We start from the raw sequence: 22,825 nt of genomic DNA, 5'->3' as shown, positions 1-22,825 counted from the left end.
GTTAAAAAGGAAAAAAATATTGGATGCATAAAGTGAGATGCCCTTATACGAATAGTCTATTAGTTAGAGAGAGAGCGTTAACATCAAACCATCGAAGGTTCTAAAACATATGCACGTGTTGCCATTTGGGCCACCTACTTCCATACTTGTCTTTGTTTATGATTTGCATTCACTTTCAATTTCGTTCGTTATTGTTCCTGATCTATCATCTCAAACACTTTCAATGGAGCATGTACAGAAGAGGCACAAAAACAACCCGCAAACAATTTGAAAATTTAGTAGAGTTTGTGGAGGAAAATAAAGTTTATTTTCAATACCATTTTCCAATTGTTCTAATAAAGCTAACCTTATAATACCACCAAAAGACATATTTTTCTTTTAAATTAAAAACAAATTATAGCTAAAAGACAAAACTACGCTCTGATTAAACACCATTGTTTTATTTATTCCTCGAAGTTAACTTCGAGGGATGCACGTTAAGTTCGAAAGCGGCATGTGATTAGATGCTGTTATTCTGAAGCGCTATTTCTTCATATAACGTTCGTCGATAGCGTGCGCCTGTTATAATATAAAGGTTTTACTGATACAACACACCAGTTGGAGCCCCATAACGTGTTTGACGGATAACATGCACGTTAAAGATAACGTGAGTGATACATCACAGGGCTGAATGACGCTATTTCTGAACCACCGTTATTTGATGTTACGCTTTAACCAAGATTGGTTTGTATTTATCGTTCTAAACTAAATACGTTGTAAATGGTTGAAAATCATATTACCACACCTAATATCAAGGATGAATGTTGTTACATATCTATTTTAACTACTTATTTTACGTCACTAAACTGCTTCGTTGGTACGTTTATTTTTAATTGCCGACTTCTCTCTCCATGGTAGATCGAATGAGAGCTTATTCCGCAAGAGTATTTCATCACATCACTAAATTTACTGGATTGTTTTGATAAATGTGACGTCATGCATGTATATTTTTTGCTAACCGCAGTACAGAAAATATAAAAGTAAATAGCATTCCAGGAAAATGGGAAATTCAGCCTCTGTTAAGCGAGAATTATTTCTATCGGCCTTATCTATGGACGTTTTTTTCCTGATGTCCTTTTTCAGATTTATGGGCTTAGCTTACTTCTAGCAAAATAAGTAACTGAAACCATCTTAAATCGTGTTTCACATTATTCTCACTCCCTAATTAGATCGATAACTGAAATTGTCATGTTTAGTTCGGTTTCTGCGACTTGAGTAACACAGGAAATGTTTTCAGGTATTAGTCAATGATTCAATGTTAAGCGCATTGTTGTCAACAGTGGTGGTATGAATAATAGTTTACTTGACTTGAAATGCAATATTATCCTTGAATACGTTATTGTCATTTTGCAATTACATTAATTAACATGATTTAAAAAAATGTAATTCTTGTTTGAAGAAAATTCTTAATTTTTTTCTTCATTGGTTCAGTTAAAGATTCGGTGGATGGAAAATCTGCCCATACATCGAAAGAAAATGATAAGCATCCTGGAGAATTGCTTCGAGCTACTAGCAAGTCATCCATGTATGCATCGAGTACAAAAGTAAGTTGCAATCTAAATCTAAAGAACGAGATCTAAATGATTACGATTAGGACATTTCACTCGCAAAGTTCTTATCTAACGGTTAGCAGACTCTTTAATAATAGGCTGACACTATTAGAGGCCGACCAGGCTGTATCAGAAACTTAAAAAGCTAAAAAAAAATCAAATACCATAATCAGTACAGATTTAAGCAATAAATATAACTGATTAGCAATAAAAAAGTGACCAACTTCCTTAGTCTCACCCTGTCTCTTCTGGTTTTTCCCACGATCGTTAGAGTCTTCATCTCTGCTACTCGCAGCATGCACTTTGTTTTATTTGTTTCCTCTCGTATCTCTATCCCATGTCATGATGGGTCTCACGCATGTTCTGTATATTTTTACTTTGCTCTCTGTTCGCATGTATTGATTTGCCCATGCGATTTCCCTAAGGCATCCTGATACTGCCGCAGCTTTACTGATTTGGCATCTTAGGTCCTTGACTGGGTCATAACTACTTGACAGGTCTACGCCAAGGTATTTAAATTGTAATACTTGTTCTATAATTTTGTCTTCGATAGCAAGTTTACATCGAACAGGTTCCCTGGCGATTGTCATAGTCTTTGTTTTGTTAATATACATTGTAATATTGAGCTGTTGGCTGATTTGATGAAACCTGAAAAGCTGCCTCTAGAGGTCGTCTTCGTTCTCCGCGATAACTGCGGCGTCGTCGGCATAACATATCATGCTGATTCTCTTGTTAATTCTGTACCCTAGGTTCAGGGATGTCACTGCTTCTATAATTGTATCCATGAGGATATTGAACAGAGACGGACTGCGACTATCCCCCTGTCTGATTCCTCCTAGTATTGGAATGCTATTTGATATTTGATTTTACTTTTGTTGTGTTGTGACTATTTAGATTGTGAATTACTTTTATAATGTTTGCTGATGTATTCCTTTCTGTTAAGCTTTTGATGATGTCGGCTAGGCGCACCCTATCAAACGCCTTGATCAGATCTATGAAGCACATATAGGCCGGTGTGTTGAATTCTATAGCCTTTTCCTTTATTTGTTTGTCAATGAATATAGCGTCTGTTGTTCATCTGTTCCTCCTAAACCCTTGTTGTTCTTCGCGGTTTTCTATGTGTTCTGCTAGCTTGTTCTTCAATATTCCTGTACATAGTTTCATTGTAGAACATAGTAATGTGATTCCTCTGTAATTTTCTGGGCATGTCTTCTGTCCCTTTTTAAAGATAGGAATTGTGATGCTTTGCAGCTAATCCTGCGGTATTTGTGCTGTGCGCAGAATATTGTTAGACAGTAGGCATAGTTGCCTCGTAACTTCCTGTCCGCCATATTTCACAAGCTCGTTAGGTGTATTGTCTAGTTCCGCAGCTTTCTTGTTTTTCAGTTTCTTTAATCTAAGTTATATTTCCGATTCGTCGATCGTAGCGTTAGATACAGTTTCGTGTTCTTCCAAAGTTACTGTTTCTTCAAATTTGTAAAGCTTTCTGAAGTATTCCTGCCAGGTTTCCATAGACACTCCTTTGGTTTGTGCATACTCATTCACTGGCTTTTTCCTGTTTTTGAGCAGTTTCCATACATTTTTCTGTGCGCCATACATATCGTATTCCATGTCGGCAGTAAACTTAATCAAATATTCTCGTTTGATTACTTTTATTTTTGAGTTTACTCTGTTTCTAGTCTGTACATATTGGGCTTGTGGTTCTACTGTCTGTAGGCTCTTGTACTTCAGATTGCTGTTTCTTTTGATGTCTGCGAGTTGTTTCACCTCCTGGCAGCACCATGGCTTAGTGCGGTTATTTGCGTTTATGTTTATCTTCCGTTTTCCAATGGCTTCTTCGGCGGCCTGTTCTATGCAGTTTTTGATTTTCAGCCAGTTACCTTCGACATCCCAATCGCATGTTACACAATTTAATTTGTTAGTTAGTCTACTTTCAAAGAGTGTTCGTGTGCTTTTGGATGTCAGTGACTCGGTCTTGTATTTTTCTATGTACTCTGGCGTTTTTCTGGCAGTTTGAGGGCGTTCCAGCAGAATATTGCATGCAATTAGGTTGTGATCTGTTCCTATATTGGCTGATGCTGACGCTCTGACGTCAAGAACTTGTGATGGTGTGATGACTCGAAGATTACTTAAACTATCTAAACTTGGTAAACTTGATTATTTAACTCTTCTTGGAGTGCCGTGCTTGGGTTCAGATGTTCGCTATCATCATGTTGACCATTCTGTAGAATCTGTCTCTGGCTGCTGATACTCTGAAGAGGTCTTTCACTCGTAGATCTGTCCAGTGTCTAATGTTGGGCAGCCAGGATAGTTTCTTTCGACCAATCCATCTCTTTCCTTATTCCTTCCCTGTGTTATGGGTCGAGGCCAGTGATATTTTGGACTTCTGATAATATGACCAAAGTACTTACGCTTTCTCCACTTGATGGTCTTCAGAAGCTCCCTCTGAGCGTCAACCATTCTGGGCACATCCTCGTTGGAGGTGTGTGTAATCCAAGGTATCTTCAAGATTCGACGGTAACATGACAAATTAAAAGCCTTCAAGTTTATTAATCGTTGCAACTTTCAACGTCCACGTCTCACAGGCATAGAGCAATGTTGATCACGCGTAGCAGTTTACTGTTTTTTCGTAGATGCATGGGAGATTTCTATTGCACAGAACTGGTTTCCATGATTTAAATCTTATGTTAACTATTCCAATCCGAGTTAAGTTTTTTCATCGAAGTCTCCCCTTGCATTCAGCCAGCTACCAAGATAATAGTAGTTGGCCCTGGTCAACGTCCACTTTGCCCACCGCAATCTATTTTATTTTGGAGATGTTAATTTTTAATCTTCTTCGATGACTTAATTCATTTACTGTGTCAACCAGAGTCTGGAGGTCTGTTAAACTTTAATCGAGGATGGCGGTATCGTCGGCATATCTAATGTTATTTATGGTTTCTCCTCCGATTCTTATAAATTTTTGCTGACAATGTACATTGAACAGTGTAAGCGACAAAACAGATCCCTGACTGAAACTCGTTTAATTGGAATTTTACTTGAACAGGTAATTAGAGATCTACCCTAACGGTGGCTACTTGATAGAATAGGTATTTCAGTATCCTATTTCAGTATCTTATCCATATATTTCAGCAGCAGATTATGTCGAACTCGATTAAAAGCCTGAAAGTCTATAAAACATACATAAACGTTATTTCGAAATTCACAGCACTTTTGATTATTTAACTACTGAACTAAAAATAAAAGTCAGAAATCGATCGTGGTTAACATAACTTGTGCATTCTAATACATTAACCTCTAGAGAATATTGTTTTCAATAACGCACACAATTTCTTAAACGCGATTCTCACTGTCGCGGCGAAGCCTAACAAAAGCGTGTAAATGGTAGTCGAGGTTCGCTATTACATATCGCACATTTTTCGTGCTGGTCCAAACGCGCTAGTGTGTAGGGAACTCTGCATATAAACCCCGACCTACACTCGCATCATAAAAGTCCGCAAACGAACGGGAATACAGGGTGTCCCGATAAGGGTAAAGAGCGGCCGTATCTCGACAACGGTAAGGACTAGCGGTTTCGGGAAAACATCCTTATAAGTAAAGTTGACATAAAAAATGGCTGGAAAATGTATTAAAGTTCGTAGCTTGACCGCTAAAAGTTGCGCCTCCTTGCGAACAAGCTACGAACTTCTATACATTTTACAGCCACTTTTTATGCCAACTTTACTTATAAGGATTTTTTCCCGAAACCGTTGTCGAGATATAGCTGCTCTTTACTCTTATCGGGACACCCTGTTTAATGCCTTGTTATTAGGCCTTTTGCGACGCAAACTTGAAATCAATGGGCTTCTTGCGGGTAACAACGATCCCAATTCTGCATCTTTTGCAAAAAAGTAAACCCTTCACCCTGTGGTACGACGCTCTTTGATCTAGTGTCGAAAAACCTACGAAGAGTGAATTACGAAAAACTTCCAGGGTCACACAGTACCACGTCCACACTTTAAATTTTGTACCCAAACCTGAGTGCACAGTCAGCGGACAAGCTGAACGCTGGAATTTTGTCGCAATCCACTCTGGTCGGTTTTTCGACAGCAGATCAAAAGAAATCGTGGCACAGTGTTAATTATTTATTTAGCAATGCTCTGAAAAAATACAGGTTTGGCATGCCCTGAAAACATGTGAAGTGGCATTCGAGGCGTATTGCTTAGAAATCTTGTCGCGTTTCTACCGCTTTAGCCTGAACGCGGCATATTGGATTTTAATTTTTAAACTCGCTTCATATAAACGTCACAGAGGTCAGTGTAAAAGTGTTAACTTAAATCGGTTTTCACGCGCAAGTCTGTAACGAACTTTAAAAATGTAAACCCTGGTTTACCCTCGCGTATCAAACCCCTCAAAAGCGAACGGACGTAAACGTGACGACTTATCTAGTTATTAAGCGATACAAACGCGGCCAAACCACAAAACCAGGGTGACGACAGAGTTTTTTGTAGCTATTGTCTGGAATGTAAATTTTATTTTATCTTATATTTTTATACCTACTTCATTGTGACGCTGCAAAATCCCACGTAAATGTGGAGAACTTTTGCGTTTACCAATTGCGTCTTTCGTCGTACAATTGTAAAGAAGGCTTTACATGCGAAACCCGCTCCACACTTTGCCAGTTGCCAAAGTCCTTTCCCGACATCACAACCTGCGACTTCTTTTTATGAGGGCAGCTAAAAGCGAAAGATTTTCAAGTCGATCCACCCAGGAAAATCGCAGCGCTCATACAACGAATCAGAGACGAGATTGCAGCAATTTATGCAATGTTCCCAGGATCGATTGCAAGAATGTATAAATGAAACGGAGGTCATTTGACTGATGTAATATTCAAAAACGAATGTTTTTTTCTAATTGTATACCAAATGGCTGTTCTTTAACTTTTGATTAATGTCTTAATTAGTTATAAAAATGACATGGTGTACATGGACAGCGCTGCTCGCTGGCGAGTCTGAAGTGGTCTAATAGACATTAGCACTACATACGGTACACCATTTTCTCAAAACAATATGCATACATTTCTGCCGTGTGTATAAACTATAAATAAGTTGATATAAATAATAAAAATATTATTATATCAATTTTAATACTACTGTCCTGTGTTAATTAACGTTCAACACATATGCATTTTAATATTTCTCTCCGCAATATGGTTTTACAATGTGTTTATCAATATTTCTTTGTGTTTTCAATTTTAGCAAATTATCACATCAGTTGCGTTTTGGGATTACTCAATACTTAAATTTAAGATAGCAGCTTTTAAATAACATCAATCCATTAAAGAAACACTCTTCACGGTTAAACATCGTTATTGCTAAGACGCAAATCTTAGAAAATGTATTAGTTTTTCGTACAATCTCCGTTGGGGTCGTGTAATTTACATGTATGAAAATGCTGCAAACGGCCGATGAAGAAACATTTTTTGCGGATTATTATAAACCATCTTACTTTTGTAGATCTCGAAATAGATCAAAATATAATTTTGAACATCAGTTTAAGAACATTTGTGAAATTTTCAAGGTATAATGTTTTTGTATAATTTGTTCGGTTACGGTTTTACAATAGCAGCATTTTTTTATAGAGCGGAGACGGTGGTAGTCCTGCTATTTGGGAGTGTCCTTTATGCCTAGCTGAGCTCACACCAGATGATTTTTGTGAATTGAACGCTTGTGGACATAGAGCGTGTATAACGTGCTTCCAACATTACTTGCGAGTAGAAATTACCGAATCCAGAGTGTGCATTTCTTGTCCAGAATGTTTGGAACCAATGCACCCAAATGGTAAGCTCAAACTAATTTTTAGTTTTCATCTAAGTATGCTTCGACTGAAGTTTAGATCCTGCGACTGATGCAGGTTAAATGATATGATCGGTTTTATATTGCCTTATTCATATAATGAATAATAAAATATCAAACATTACTGAATGCCATTTGTTGAATGCTATTCCCCACGTTTTTTATGGCTTATAACTTCAATAATTTTCGAGTGTAGAATGAGATACAATAGGTACATTCGTTTTCGAGCCATACGTTAATTTTTCGATCTTTGTTGATACATTCGTATAAAGGGCAACCAAAAGGCGGAGAAAAAGGAACACAACTTTAAAAGATCCATCGTTTTATTTGACGTTCAAGGCATTTCAAATTTATAAATACGCTATCAAAAATATGTATACTTACGATATTCATTAGTTTTAGTGTATCTATATTAATTCAAATTTTGCTTTCCTAAGAATAGACACATACTTATTGGTCATTTTTAATTATTTTATTAAAAGTAGATATGCAGGTTTGTATCAAAATTAATTATTTATGGGCGTCGGAAAACGACACTATAAATAATCTTATGTAAAATTCTAATAAAAAAGATGTTCTAATAAAGCTGAGAGTTGAAAAACATTCAAGGACAAAAAATAAATTTATGGTTTCTTGGCATATTTCTGGAAACTCGGAATATCAGTCTTAAGATATTTTTTGGCTAATGCCCAATTTTGTCCTCTTGCAACCGACTCGTATGTTATCGTTTACGATATCCCAATAGTAACATGTTGAATGCGTGACACCCTAGACATTGTTTAACAGAAACTTATGCAGTATGCCATTATCTGTTTCAGGGTTTTTTCCACTTTATACGGTGTAACTTACATTCTATATTTTATCACCATGTTGATGTTTAAAATCTCCACATGCATTCAATGTCACCCTGAGTGCTGATTCATTAACATTTGTGACGCACTTTGCATTTTTTTCTAATATGTGCGAAGTGTTAATAAATAATTACAAGTTTTAAACAGTAGTAAATGTTTTTATTTAAAGCCAACACAATTAACATTCTCTGTATTGATAGTGAGTCAACGGCAGATGTAAATTTATATGGCCCATCTCTTGGCGATATTCAATCATTCATTGCACTTGACGACGCAAGAGAGTTCAATTTTAAACGGTTTACACCATTTTACACTATTTTAGACCATTTTAGACAATTTTATACCATTTTAGACAATTTTAAACTCGTTTAGTCTGTTCGTGCTGTTATTTTATTTTAACTTATGGAGTTGAGGATGCTCACAGGGGTATCAATTGTGCATTTATTGACGAGTGAGTTGTTTTCAATATCATTTGTATCACCCATTAGTACACTAAACATTTTATTTTCTGTAATGTAGAGGGACTGATGATGACAGTCGAAAGCGCTAGGCCGAATGTACTTTTGAAGGCTTGAAAAAGACAGTTAATTACACACTTCAATACAAAAAAATTCTTTGATTTAATGTTCAATAGCTTTTTTCTCTTTTCATAAATCACTAACTAACATGTCAGGCAATGAAGAACGTGAATGTAGTTGTGCGTATATCCAAAATTGAAACCCGATTTTTATTTAAACGCTGGAAATGCCTGCTATTATGAATGCTGATTCATCAAGGATCTCACTTCTTCTCTATAGAGGCATCCATGTATTGAGGAATGTACGAAGGCGGTCCGATAAGTACTTAGCCTAAAAAAAAACGAAAATTTTGGGAAAGTGGCGAACATAGTCTTTTTTAATGGGATACACTTGACCCAGCGATGCTCCACTTTTTCTAACCCGTCTGAAAAATACGTTTTCTCGCGGTTTGCAAAGAAGGTGGTGATGACCTCCTCATTCGACTGAAATTTCTGCCTGACGAGGGGTCAAATCTGGATAATACGGTGGATGGGGCAGCAGTTCGTAGCCCAATTCGGCCAATTTTTGGCCCTTGCGACGGCGAGGTTGTCGTGGTGGAAGAGCACTTTTTCGGAATCGGCCCAATAATTCTGTATAGTAGAGCCCTGTGATCGTTTTTTCCTTCTCCTGGTAGTCGATGTAGATCACGCCTTGTGAATCCCAAAAAACGGTTGCATCACATTTCCAGCCGATAGGACAGTCCTTGCCTTCTCTGGAGCACGTTCGCCGAGTAAACTCCACTATTTCGACTGTTCCGTGGTCTCTGGTGTGTACCAGTGGATCCATGTTTTGTCGACGGTCACAAGACGACGCAGAAACTCTTTTCGATTGCGCTTAAACAGCGTCAAACACTGCTCTGAAGGAGTGCCACAGTTTCGCTTGTTGTCCAGAGCTGCCATGCTGAAAATTTCGTGCAGGATATGACCTACGCGGTCCTTTGAGATGCCTACTGTCTCAGCTATCTCACGCATATTCAATCGGTGGTTCTGCCAATACCAGATCGTGGATTTTTGTTATGTTATCCTCCGTGACAGCCCTTTTAGGGGCACCGGGACGTGGCTCATCAAAAACCGACGTGCGACCACGTTGAAACTCGTTAAACCAATTTTTGACAGTCGCCATCGAAGGAGTAGAGTTACGGTACACCTCTAGCGCTCTTTGATTTCGCTTCGTAATTTTCCTTCCAGAAACAAGAATCGAATAACCGACAATACTGCTCTTTTTCCATTTTTCTGAAATACGCAGACACTCCCGCTTTCACATGTGGTCAATACAAAACTACGATTCCGATTCTTAAATAAAAATTCGTGAACCGTATTCATTTATTTCATTGATACCAATACATAAAAAATATGAAATAACAAATACATATGAAATATTAGACTAAAATTAAGTCTCAACAATGTTCCGGCTAAAATATTTAAGTATAAATTTTTTCGCTTGAATAAGTAAGTAATTTTTTTAAGTGTTCTTTTCAGCCCTTTTCCATAAGGGTAATTTCTTTTGCCACCATATATTTTTATTAACGCATTGGAGATACTGCCGAGTAAAATATCAGTAATTGCCTTTGGAGAGTGTGTATTGCAGCCGTCAAAGTAAATAAGATGTTCTTGTTTCACCAGATAATTATAAATTAAACTACAGAGAAATCACTTTTGTGAAAAAAAGTTTAAAAATCTCTCTTCGTGAGTAACTTTTGAAATATGATACAAGAGGTGAGAACAACTTGAACTACAGGTTCTTTAGAATAAAGAAGTCCACCTCGATTATTTATAACTTTAAAGTTGTCTTCCAGAATAAGTTCTTCACCTAGTGTTAATAAATGTTTGCAGCATTTTACTTTATTTAAAACAATATGGTTGCAATACCCTCCTAAATAAGTAATAACTGGCATTTCACTTTTAACCTTGTCTATGTGAGTATCCTCAATGAAAATATGTTTCTCAATATGTCGTCGTAGAATTTTCATTTCCATTACTGTGACTATTATAATCACTCGGCTCATAAAACTTGTGAACGTTCAAATTTCCAAAATGTTGAGACTGTAATGTAAACATGGATTGAATTCTTAGTCTTTTTTCGGATTCATAAAAAGAATATAATTTAAATTAAGGTCGTCAAAGCAATATTTGATAGTTGTTGAATAAGCTTGTTGCAAGAAAGTATGCAACAGTGGCAACATTTCTAAAATGGGGGGTTTCAATTTGAAAAAAATGATTTTGGGCGGTTTTCTTAATTTCATTTGGAAACTCATTTTTTTAACACTTTGTATTAATACTTATCAAAATGTGATCGAAATTCTATTACGTACGAAGTACGTCCTCTTCAACAAGGGATGCGACTCAAATTTAGAAACTAATATTTCCTTATATGAAAAATTATTGATTATTCGAGTGCTTGTACTATAATTTTTTACATAAAATTGTTATACAAATATATCAAAAACGATTAGAGTTAAGTATATGATATTATACACGAAACATATTTAGAATTTGCAGTAACTTAAAAAATGTAATGTGTGTATATAGGGTGTTCCATTTAAAATAAGCAAGTTTATATCTACTTCCTGTTCGCAAGTGTGGCTATCTTTTGCCAGAAAACCGCCAAGGTTAAGAGACAGTTTACTTGCTGTTGTACACTGACTAGATTCTATTTGGTACATTTTCTAATTAATTAATTATTTTTGCAATGTAAAGGTTTTTCATGTTAAATGTTTCATTGATATCTATAAAATAATAAAAAATTCAAGTGCGGCTTTAAAACTATATATGTATATGTAATATTTCAGAAATCAAAAGTATCCTGAGCAACCCCGCATTATTTGAAAAATATGAAGACTTTATGGTTCGAAGGGTACTGGCGGTTGATCCAGATACTAGGTAAGTGTTGAAACAACTTTAGTCATAGGTCGCCATATCCACTTCTCAAACCGTAGAAATATTGGAGTTTCAACCCAAATCTCATTAAGAATACCCTTTTCATTTGTCTCGATCCAGTTTAGAACAGAATGACACAAATATAAGAATTTTATTTGTATGGTCATCGGATGTTGGTAAATCCTCAACAAAAGAGCCTGGCAAAAGCTGTGATATGAACCACATATGTTTAATTTCAGATGGTGTCCGGCTCCGGATTGCAGCTTTGCCGTGATAGCTTCTGAATGCGCTAGCTGCCCGAAGTTACGCTGCGAAAGACCTGGGTGTCACTCATACTTTTGCTATCACTGCAAGGCCGAATGGCATCCCAATCAGACATGCGACGCTGCACGTGCTCAGCGCTCGCCCAACTTACGTTCTTCGTCGGTGGCGTACAGTCAGGACTCTCAGCACAGTAAGTGCATTATTTTAAAATGATTAGTTGTGAAATTTTATTTTTTGACGGTTGATTTTGATGATTGATCCTTATGTGAGTTATCATAAAACACGATTCTCCAAAATTACTCAAGCAAACAGTTACAGCAGTTTATTGGAACTTTCTGATGCCTTTTAATGACCAAGTATGAACACTGTTAAAAAGTAACATTTGTTTCAGGGGATGATATTAAACCATGTCCCCGATGTCAGGTTCTGATTGTGAAAATGGATGATGGGTCTTGTAATCACATGATGTGTGCTGTGTGTGGTGCTGAATTCTGTTGGCTGTGCATGAAGGAGATTAACGATCTACATTTTTTAAGGTATATGTAAACAATTTGCATAAGTTTCAAATTTTTTTGCTGCATGAAAATGTCCTTAAAGGCTATATTTTATGAAAGTGACGAATTGTTGAACTAATTTATGTTGTTCTATTCTAAAAGCCCATCAGGTTGCACGTTTTGGGGCAAGAAGCCCTGGTCAAGGAAAAAGAAGATTTTGTGGCAGCTGGGCACTCTTGTTGGTGCACCAATAGGAATTGCTCTTGTCGCTGGCATCACTGTACCCGCAATGGTCATTGGTAAGTCAACAACTAATGATATGTAAAATATGTAGAAATTTAGCTGGCATTTTTGAAAAGTATAAGTTTCTTTTTAATTGGCAATGCATTAAATTGTTTGTTACATAGGTACTTTTCGCATTTTATTTTTGTATAAACCATCATCAGATGCAATTGTGTATGTAAACAGGGTAATTCAAATGTCACCCATAAAATTCGTATATTTTGGAGTATAGTATATTCGGATGTTTTAAACGACGAGCCACGTAACTTAATTGTAATTACCATTCAATGGTTCAATCACGTATTTACTATCAAACCAGTATAGAGATGTTCGTTTAATATCATTTTATTATCAATTCTTCGATATTAGACTCATTATGCATATATTCAGTTAAATGTAATGTTGCTTATTAAACGTGAAATAATTATAATTATTTTCTAGTGCATAGCGGTCGGAAATATACAGTGGTAAATGATCTTGATGGTTTTGTCACCAAACTGTTTTATTCTAAATACCAATAACAACTGATATATTTTCAAGCTTTCACGCGTAAATAAAATTATGTTTTCAAAATATCTTTGGCATTAAAATAATAGTGTGTTTTTAGTATAAAATTTTTAATTTCCATAATAAGCCAGAATGACCTCAGGGCTATTTGAGAATAGCAACAAACCAATTATTTTCCTAAAAGTGCAAAATTTCAAGCATAGATCGTTTGATGGTGGCTTGAACGAGTGTTGAACGAATTTATCGACCATTTAGCCGAGATCGATGTTTGATCCGAACACACATTCAGCCTAATTTGGCAAATTTTCTAAAGCACAACCGTTTGTTTCGCGTAAAGAAAAATGTAAACCTCGACAATTCAAATAATTTTTAATAATTTATTTTGCTAATAAAAGCATATTGTACTTCCCTCAGCATTACAGAATAGACCGAAAATAGGCTCCTGGGATTAGCTGGCCATGTGACGTTAAGTATGAAGAATACCAAAGACCAACGACGGAACTACCATAACCTTAATTTGAATATTATTTACTTATTTATCTTTGCAGTATTGGTAAAGACTATTGACTCTTTGGTATTGGTGCATTTACCTATTTGCAAAAATGCATAATCAATCAGTTTTAGTTGTAACCGAATCTTAACTATGACTTATGAGTCATAGCCCGTAAATCTTAAGAATGAATATTTATAGGCTATCTATATGAATATCTATATCTGAGATTCAATTCTTATGACTTCTGGCCAAACAGCTAATGACTGAATGCTCGTTTCTGTTGTGGCTTCTTTTATAGTTAAATCATAACAGAAACGATACTACGTCTTATTTTAAAGTAATAGTCGGCATAAGTTACCATATAATTCTATCAAAAAACGGGCTTGTTTGTCCAGTTTAAAACCATTTTGTGAGTGAAGAGTGGAAATAATAAAGAGGGCAAGTGTCTTTGTTCCACTTCCATGGATTTCCACATGCAAAATTTGTTCAAAAGTCTGGAGTTACCAAAAGACATGTTCACATATATTATTACTACGCCTGGAATTTTTTTTCAATCTGCAAATATGTTTGTATTTTGAAGGAATTTGACAAAATATAACATAAAGCAATAAATAATATTGTTGGATATCGGGTTTGGGATTGGATTAAAAACTCCCTTTACACTCTAAAAATTGCCAACCTTTCGACCCTTATTCAAGGCTAGAAAGACAGATGAAAGATAAATAAAAATAAAATGCCAGAGCTCTATGCAGTCAGCAATGTGTTGATATAATTAAAATATTTCAAAGTATGGTTATAATCGTAATTTATATTGCACACTTGACGTCCCAGGGACAGCCCATCACACGAGCCCTTTTCCGGTTTATTCTGTAACGCCGAGGAAAGTGCATAGATCTGGGATGCAGCTTGAACAAAAAATGGAATCAGTCACAGGAGATTTGATGCCGTATAGAGAAGGCAAGAGCTGTCTTCAACCGCCTGAGAAAGATCCTATGTAGTATGCACCTACATTGATTTAAGAACTCTAGTATTGAGATGCTATGCATTCTCCACACTTCTATATGGAGTGGAAGTCTGCACTTTAGCGAAAACAACATCTAGACGACAGAAGCCTTCGAAATGTAGTGCTACCGCCGGATGCTCAGAATTTCATGCATCAGGTCGCAAACAACACCGTGATGCAACGAATGAAAAAAAATCTGCAATGCAATCTGCATCTGAAATTATGCATAGGTACTGTGAAAACCAGATAAATCGTATTTAGGGCATGTCCGTTGCAATGAGAATTACGAACTAATCCAGCTAAAAGCAAGATAGAAGCTAAAAGAACTCTGGGGCGCCTACAAACATCATGGCTGAAGAATATCAGGAATTATGACCGCACATTTATTTAGAACATCTGTCAACAAAATCATATGGGCCAACGTGATTGCCAACATCTATAGAGGATAGGCACTAATAGAAGAAGCTATTAATATATTGCTAATATTGATTTTGAGCATTCTTCCAAAAGTCTATTTTAAATATTTGTTTTGGTACTCATATTTGGACGTTTGAAATATGCTAAAATTTTTCCCTGGTTTTGGCTCAAAATAATAATAAATTGTTTCATTGGAAAGTCATGTGTGTAAGCTTGACCGAATAATGCTTTACAATAATGTTTGTTGAGTGAATCGAATCGTTCAACTGATTGATTTTTAAAATTTTGTCCTGTAGGGATTCCTGTTTGGGTTGGAAAGAAGCTTTTTACCAGATATAGAACTGCAAATAGGCATAAGAGAAATGCTGCTATTGTAGGAGGAGTAATAGCCTCGGTAAGTCTTTAAATATAATTTTTGTTTTGAATCTGGTGATTTACTCAAGGTCAGATTAGTTTTTACATTTTTAATTAAAAATATAAAAAATCTCAAAAATTTGTTACATTTTGTAAGGTGGCTATGGAATTCAATAAATAAGTGTCAAAATTTGAGGATACTTCACATAATCAATGAAGAAAAGTGCAACGTTTTATAAAATGCATGGAATTTCATATCAAAAAATGCAATAAAACTGCATACGTCTATAAACATAAAAATACAAAATTATAACTACAGTGATATTTTAAAATAAATGTTCGATATGATTTCCGTTAACATTTAAGCAACGCCAACGTCGCAAGTAAGAAAAAAACAATTTACTATATACATACAATATATATATACAATTTACGGTGCATATGCAGCGTTTCAAGCTGCATTCCATGAGCTAATGAAAAATGGGTAGTTCTATTTAAAAAAATACACTTTGATCTTGCCTCGCTTTTATGAGACACTCTGTGTCATATAAGATATTTTTTTAATGTGCGCACGTTGTGCGTCAACAACTTTTATACCAAATTATTTTTCGAAAGTTCAACACCAACGGAAATAATGGACTCTTTCGCATTATAAAAACCACCCTGTATGTACGACGTTTGATCAAGTTCAAGACGACATTTCAAATAATTACTATTTGTTTTATTATGTCCCAACGAATTAAGATAAGACTAATTATAACTTGAAAAATCACATTTTTGCACAAAATGGTCTTAAAACGTCATAGAGTAGTAGAGCTTCAAGGAGACGTTTCCAGATATGGATTCGAACACTCAACTGTATTCTATCCTTGCACTGAACAATCCCAAGAGATTTGATCCGATATTTCTGAATCGCCTTGATTATTGTCTTAAGTTAACGATAATTGACACACATACTAATATCCTTTCAAAATTTGATCAAATCCAAAAAAAAGGATTTACTTAAATTGTACATAGAAAAAGTAAGAAAATTGTCGAGGCTGAAATGAAATAATACCCAGTCTTCAATATAAGTTTTCCTGCGGTCAGATAAATAGTTGAAAGAGATTCAAGATCAAATTATATTGTACCGTTGGATGGCCGAGTATTAAACTCTTTCCTCAGCTTACAACTTTTATTCCACTCGGTACAACTTTAACTACGGAACAGGAACAAACTAACTTCTAAAATTAATGTCAACTTCACAAACGATAACAATAACACACGGAAAACACGGATTTCCGACTCGCGGGTTTAACTTCTTCTGCACTCAGGCGCGGCCGTCACTTCACTCTCTCCCGTCTGGTTCTCGTCGTCGCTTATAGAGTTTTCTCCAGGTAACCCAGAAGGTTCTCAAAATCTCCAGACCAGGTGCGAAATTTCCCGCTTGTCACTGTCATATTTGACAGTAAATGGGGCCCAAATGGAGCTCCCATTTACTGAAATACCATGAATTTCGATCCCCCATTCCAAACGTGAGTACCCCAGGCCCTTTCCGTTACAATATTTTTAATTAAAATAGACCTTTAAAAACCTTTTAAAAAAAATAGACCTTTTGAACGACTTTGAGACTGAACTTGTAACAAAGTTATAATTTACAAATTGTAAGTAAACTTTAAATTACGATAAATAATTGTCTATAAACCTACGTAATTAATTAAAAAAGCCGGTCGGCCACTTTTTAATGAAAATACACGTTCAATTTGTCACAGTTACTTTTGCGCACATGTGCGTGAGCGAATATTGGAGAAAAGTGCTTCTTTTTATGAACGCTGCTGATCGAAAAATGGCGGTTTTTGATTCATTCGAATAAAAGACATTTAAGCGCTTGGTTTGAAGGCAAGACGGTCTTTTATAACAATTTAGGTAGCAATTATTTTTTAATTGCATGATATTTAACGTATTCTTATAATTAATATTTCAGTAGTGATCAGTTAACTGATAAATGTGACAATATCCTGATAACTGATTAATGTGACAACTTAACACCAACATTTCTGAAGCTCCTATTTTAATTGAAAAATTGATATATCGTGACAGAAGAAAAGCACATCGTCTATAAATTATAATTAAAATACATACACGCATAATCAAAGCATTAAATTAGTACATTTTAAAGTTTCGTGCAGTGGTTTAAATCAGGAACACTTTATGGACAAAATCAATATTGCGATTTAATTTCTGCACCTATGAACGTGTACGGGTAGTCGAAATAGATTCGAGCTATTATTAATCATCCTGGGTCATTTAACTTTCAATGTCATGCTATAAAAATCGAATACGTTTTCTGTTAATTCAAAATGTAGATTCGATAAAAGATAAGATCTGGTTATTGCTTTTTCTTGCCACTTTGGCTTTGTTTAAATATTGTTTGGACTTTTATTAAAACTGAGTTACATTTTGAATAATGTTCAAACTTTCGTTCTATTGTTATCTAGTTAGAAAAAGTAATATTAAATTATTGAACATCTAGGTTTTATGTCGGTTCGGACAGTATACTAATCAAAACTAATTATTTCAAGATATTTATTTTGACACAGACAAAGTTTATTCATTATTCGACTCAATTGATAAAAATGTCATGAACAATGTTGCTACTACACCTACATCTAGATATTCTTTGGCACAACAGGATGGTATATTACAATGCAAAGGCTAAAAATATAGGACAAGCTACAATTGCCTCCGGTTTTTTCGGAATTTAACAAATACTGAAACAGGAATATAATTATACCAAAATATCGCATTTAAACGACGTAGCACTAAATTGTTTGCTGCTTAAGGATTAACTGGTGCGAGGAGAATTTAAAGGAGTTAAAGTACATAGGTTATTTTTTCAATGATTTGGCGAACTTATTTTCTCGAAGGCAGCAAACACTTAAGATAATTGTTTGGAGCATTGCATATTCCGTAAAGTAGCTCAATGACTAGTATGAAACGTCTAAAAGTTATACGATTTAATGGAAGTGATCTTAAATTTAAGGTTCAAGACTTGTTGACAATGGTTGGTCTTATTTTTAATTACCAAATATTAATTTCATTAACACGACTAAAATGTATTTCTCAAAGCCCGTAACTATATAAAAATAAAACATAAAGAGCATCTAAGAGTAGTTAGCCGACTGAATGCCGGTTTATTCAAGTTTCGCACACTTCCATCTTTTTTAACTTGAATTTAATGTACACAGCGTTTTATCACCATCGAGGTACATGACTGTGTCCAATTTTACTTCTGTTTGGCGACCACTGGGTTTAAAAGATTTTCTGTGTGCAGATCTTTTAGAAGTTCAACCAGACGTTGTTCCATTTGAGCATTTCCTAGTGCTAAGTCGACTGAACCTGAAAAAAGCATCAACAAATTGTGATCTATAAAGTGTAATACCACTAGGCTATAAGCATGACGTATAGCTTATTACTTATATATACTTATTTAAAAGCAAATGCCTTAAGTCTCAAAAATGTGCGAAAAATGTAACTACATTTATAGCGACAGTAACAACTCTAACAAATCAGCAAATTGGATAATGTTATTTATATTTTTCTTCTGGGTTATAAATGCATTGCTCATAAATACTTTCTTAAATACATTCAAACAAGTTTCTGTGTAGCTACCAACCTTGAAAATCACTTAATCAATCAATTGATCATACCTATGCATAACAGCAAAGCTAACAATTGTCCTTTCTTAAAATCTTCCCCCAGTTTCGCTCGGGTATAGTGCAAAGTATCTTCGATATCCACTTTGAGTTTCTTACTTATCTTGGTCAGTTTTTCCCAGTAGAGGTCCAGCAGCTGGTCAGTGTGTTCTCGTCTTAATTCCGCTGGTACTGAGCTGACCAGTAGTAAGGCTATATCGTTGGTTGGTCTACTGTAGGTTACCATCTGCCAGTCGAGAATTGTACATTCACACACCTATGAAAGCATTTGTTTTTCAGAACAGCTGAAATTGATTTCCACCATTACACACTTACTCCTTGCACTTCCCTGAACATGAGGTTGTTGCACCAGAAATCTGTGTGAGTTATTAGAGCCATCGGTTCTTCGGCACTGAGTAAATTTTCTATTATTTCCTTTGTGTGTGGACGAAGCTCGTTGAGCTTTTTAAGTATATGTTGCAGTTCAGTCTTGCTTTCCAAAAACTCAAACAATTGCGGCAGGCCCCTCTCAACAAGTTGCTGATATGAATCGGACGCTTGAGAGGTTTGGAATAGGAAAGGATACTTTTCTGATAGAATTTGACCTTGGGAAATCTGCAAATAATGTAGAAAATTAATCGATTTTATCACATCTATCTAAAATGATCTCAATTCCCATGATCATCTCATGGTCAGTTCTACACTACTCCTATTAATGATTCGAAAACTCGCAAAATGGCAAAAGCTAAAATATGTCTAGACTCACCTTTAGACATAAAGAGAAAGAATGCACTTTTGCAATGGCTTCTATCGCTGCTCTAGCTTGATTCAAATCGAGCCCGATAGCGAAATTTACGGACTGAAATCCTTGTGGCTTTATATTTTCTAAAACGAGGGCGGATGATGGAGGAATGATTTCGGGTTCTGATTCGCCGGGACTATAATGTGCGTAATAGCATGTGGGGATGGGGAGAGCTAAGTCGTTTTCGGTATCCTCCAGACAAGTTTCGGATTTAAACGCTTGTATATCGGGAACCACCTGAAAACCAAGATATAGTCGATTCTTGTTGCTTAGACAAACGAAAACGTCACCACTACTTTTACTGCTGCATCTGCAAAGCGCGTCGCGTGCATATGCAGATTCAGGAAAATATATTAAGTTATCTGGATCAAATTATTTATGTGCAAATCTGCTTATTTTTGATTGAACATCAAATTTGAATTTAAAACGCTCAGTTTTCGAGAATGATATATGTTACTTTAGAGAGATTAGCAAATATGATTATATTTAAAAAAGTCCATAAAATTTGTAAATTTTTATGTGGTAATAAATATTGGCATATTTTGAAGTCTAATTGCAATTTAGAACTGCCTACTAAATAAGCAATGAAATGGGACAAAAATAAATTTTAAAGAAACTTAAGTCGAAGTGGAAACGTTCGGTTGAAAAATTAATTTAGATATAAATCTGGCATCTTAGTTATAAATTCGACCAAATCCAAATATTTGGAAATGCAGATTTGAGATAAATTTAATTTTCAATGACAGATATTTTCTCGTCCGAGCATTTTTGAAAAGGTTATTAAACGTTTTATTATTAGCTGCAGTATACATACTCAGATAACATATTTATAACTTTGTATCACTATCATTTACCACTCCACTGATTAAATGTTGTTGATTTCAACTAACGTCACTCAATCAATGGAATTATTGGCCAAAGTTACATATCTGAGTTTCTAGTTAATGCCACTATACACAGTGGTGTAAAAATTTTAATTTGATTCATTTAAATTGTTTTGTGAAAATGCACGTCTGAGTGCAAAGATTTGTTAATTTAGGATATTATTTGTTTTCATTATTGAATATGATACATAAAATATTCAATAGAAGAACTTGTTCTCAGACTTTAAATAATATTTTAACGTAATAACGTTCTCAATTTTTGCGAGGTGTAAATAAGTTCTTAATTTTTGCAAGAATAAGTTGAAAATCTAAAGTATTTTTAGATTAAACATATCAGTCAGTTTATATCACCGGAGTGGTTTTTGCTTGCGGTGCAATTTTGACTTACGCCATTATTTATTGATGATAGGAACTATTTTTACTGATTTTTTAAAGATTTGTAGTGTTGGTTGACAACATTGAAAGGACATATTAACTCCAAAGTTTAATCAAATTTGACCGCATCTGTGAAGTCGATGATACACATTTTTCACTAATTAATTACTTTATGAGGTCACAACCGAATTGTATGTTTTAATGAATACATTTCCCACGTACGTAGATAATAACCATTTGAACAAAATCAACATTTTGTATACCTGTTTTAACCGGGTGCTTTTTAAATCAGCGTGAGTTATTAGTATGGAATAAGGGGAATAGGTAGGTACTCAAAATTTCTCATAAAATACTCATCCGATTTTCCCAAAATATAGTTTGGCATTGTGTATTTTTTGTCGGTAATTGAGTGGAAACGGAAAAGCTGTATAATACATAAAAAATCCTGCAGTTTTTAATTTCCTGTTTATCTGAAGGATTTTTCTTTCTTTGAATCTTGCTAATCGTAGAACTGTAAAACTGGCTATTCTGATCTACCCAACAAATATATATGGTATAAATTCGGGTTTGCATAACAAATATCTTTAAAATATTGAATAGGTATATAAAACGTAAAATTAAATAAAAAATGCTAGCTTTAAGATATTGTGTTTGTCATAATTATTTATATTAAAAACTCAATGTAAAAAATGAAAATTCTCGTTCAATTTTTTTTACTATTGTAAGCGTGAGTTTTCAACTTTGCAATTTTGAGTAGATAAAAGGCTGTTTATCAAACATATGAAAAGTCAATAAACGGTATATAATACCCGTTGGCCGTTAATGAGGAGTTTCATAATTTTTGAAACATTTTTCCAGCTTACCTGTGTGTAAAACTTGATTTCTCGTAAATCGAATTGAGCCTCAGTTACAAAGAATCTACTGAAAGGATCTTGAGGTAGTAGCTTTACAATGAAGTTTAGACTATGATGGGTTCCTTCTAGATGTCTTCTATAAAGTAGATCATGATAAACAATCTATTTTAATACCTACTCCAATTTAAAACGCAGTACTAGTTGATCAGACTATTGAAGGCCTTAATAAATGTAAATATTTTTGAAATGCATCCTAGCAATCTATTTTTGTTTCAAATAAACATATTGTTATAATCCATCAGTCCATTTGGTTACTTATTTAGATTATTAGTTCTTGAGTAATAGGTTGATAGCAAACCGGTTTTAATTCCTTATTGAGGCTCACCTTAAGCAATAGGTAACGGTGACGGCCAGTATATCGGACAAAACGCTCTCTCCTGTTTCACATCCAGGTCGCACAGTAAATTCTAGTATAGTTATTGCTGTCGATTCTGTCAGGTCTTTGTGGTGCTCTTTTAAGACCGCCTGAAGCCATTCTTCGGTGACAGGCCAATCAGCAACTCCACTAATGTTATCGCTGCAATCTTCTTCACTGTCCGACATTCTCTAACTAGTAACTCGATCAAAGATGAAATTTTTAGATTATAATGCCTTTGAGCATTAGCATTAGTACATTACCTGCAAAGTACATTATAATTGTTATCACTTAAAGAAA

General features: G+C 35.0%; 2 protein-coding genes across 11 annotated transcripts in view; one reads left to right on the top strand and one right to left on the bottom strand.

The window, feature by feature from the left end:
* LOC109541405 (E3 ubiquitin-protein ligase RNF19A) overlaps positions 1–22,825 on the top strand; it is an 89,266-nt gene that overhangs the window by 50,612 nt on the left and 15,829 nt on the right. For 3 of the 4 annotated variants that reach the window (XM_019910267.2, XM_019910266.2, XM_048670281.1), the window contains exons 3-9: positions 1,471–1,583; positions 7,210–7,408; positions 11,620–11,710; positions 11,947–12,161; positions 12,363–12,507; positions 12,628–12,764; positions 15,464–15,561. In XM_019910267.2, coding sequence (XP_019765826.2) covers positions 1,471–1,583; positions 7,210–7,408; positions 11,620–11,710; positions 11,947–12,161; positions 12,363–12,507; positions 12,628–12,764; positions 15,464–15,561 — 998 coding nt within the window. Of the gene's footprint in view, positions 1–1,470; positions 1,584–6,870; positions 7,149–7,209; positions 7,409–11,619; positions 11,711–11,946; positions 12,162–12,362; positions 12,508–12,627; positions 12,765–15,463; positions 15,562–22,825 lie in introns of those variants that run through there. The other variant, XM_019910268.2, reaches the window with a different exon arrangement.
* LOC109541407 overlaps positions 18,073–22,825 on the bottom strand; it is a 64,172-nt gene continuing 59,419 nt past the window's right edge. For 2 of the 7 annotated variants that reach the window (XM_048670288.1, XM_048670290.1), the window contains exons 2-7: positions 22,496–22,788; positions 22,120–22,246; positions 19,962–20,234; positions 19,532–19,810; positions 19,211–19,472; positions 18,073–18,899 (exon numbers count right to left, since the gene is read on the bottom strand). In XM_048670288.1, coding sequence (XP_048526245.1) covers positions 18,787–18,899; positions 19,211–19,472; positions 19,532–19,810; positions 19,962–20,234; positions 22,120–22,246; positions 22,496–22,713 — 1,272 coding nt within the window. In that variant the 5' untranslated portion in view covers positions 22,714–22,788 and the 3' untranslated portion in view covers positions 18,073–18,786. Of the gene's footprint in view, positions 18,900–19,176; positions 19,473–19,531; positions 19,811–19,961; positions 20,235–22,119; positions 22,247–22,495 lie in introns of all 7 variants that reach the window. The other 5 variants (XM_048670291.1, XM_048670289.1, XM_048670292.1 and 2 more) reach the window with 4 other exon arrangements.

The sequence above is a fragment of the Dendroctonus ponderosae genome, unplaced genomic scaffold (genome assembly GCF_020466585.1).
Source record: "Dendroctonus ponderosae isolate FM_Combo_2020 unplaced genomic scaffold, Dpon_F_20191213v2 Dpon_F_20191213_1, whole genome shotgun sequence".
Lineage (NCBI taxonomy): Eukaryota > Metazoa > Arthropoda > Insecta > Coleoptera > Curculionidae > Dendroctonus > Dendroctonus ponderosae.
This window is presented reverse-complemented; position numbering and strand designations above follow the sequence as displayed.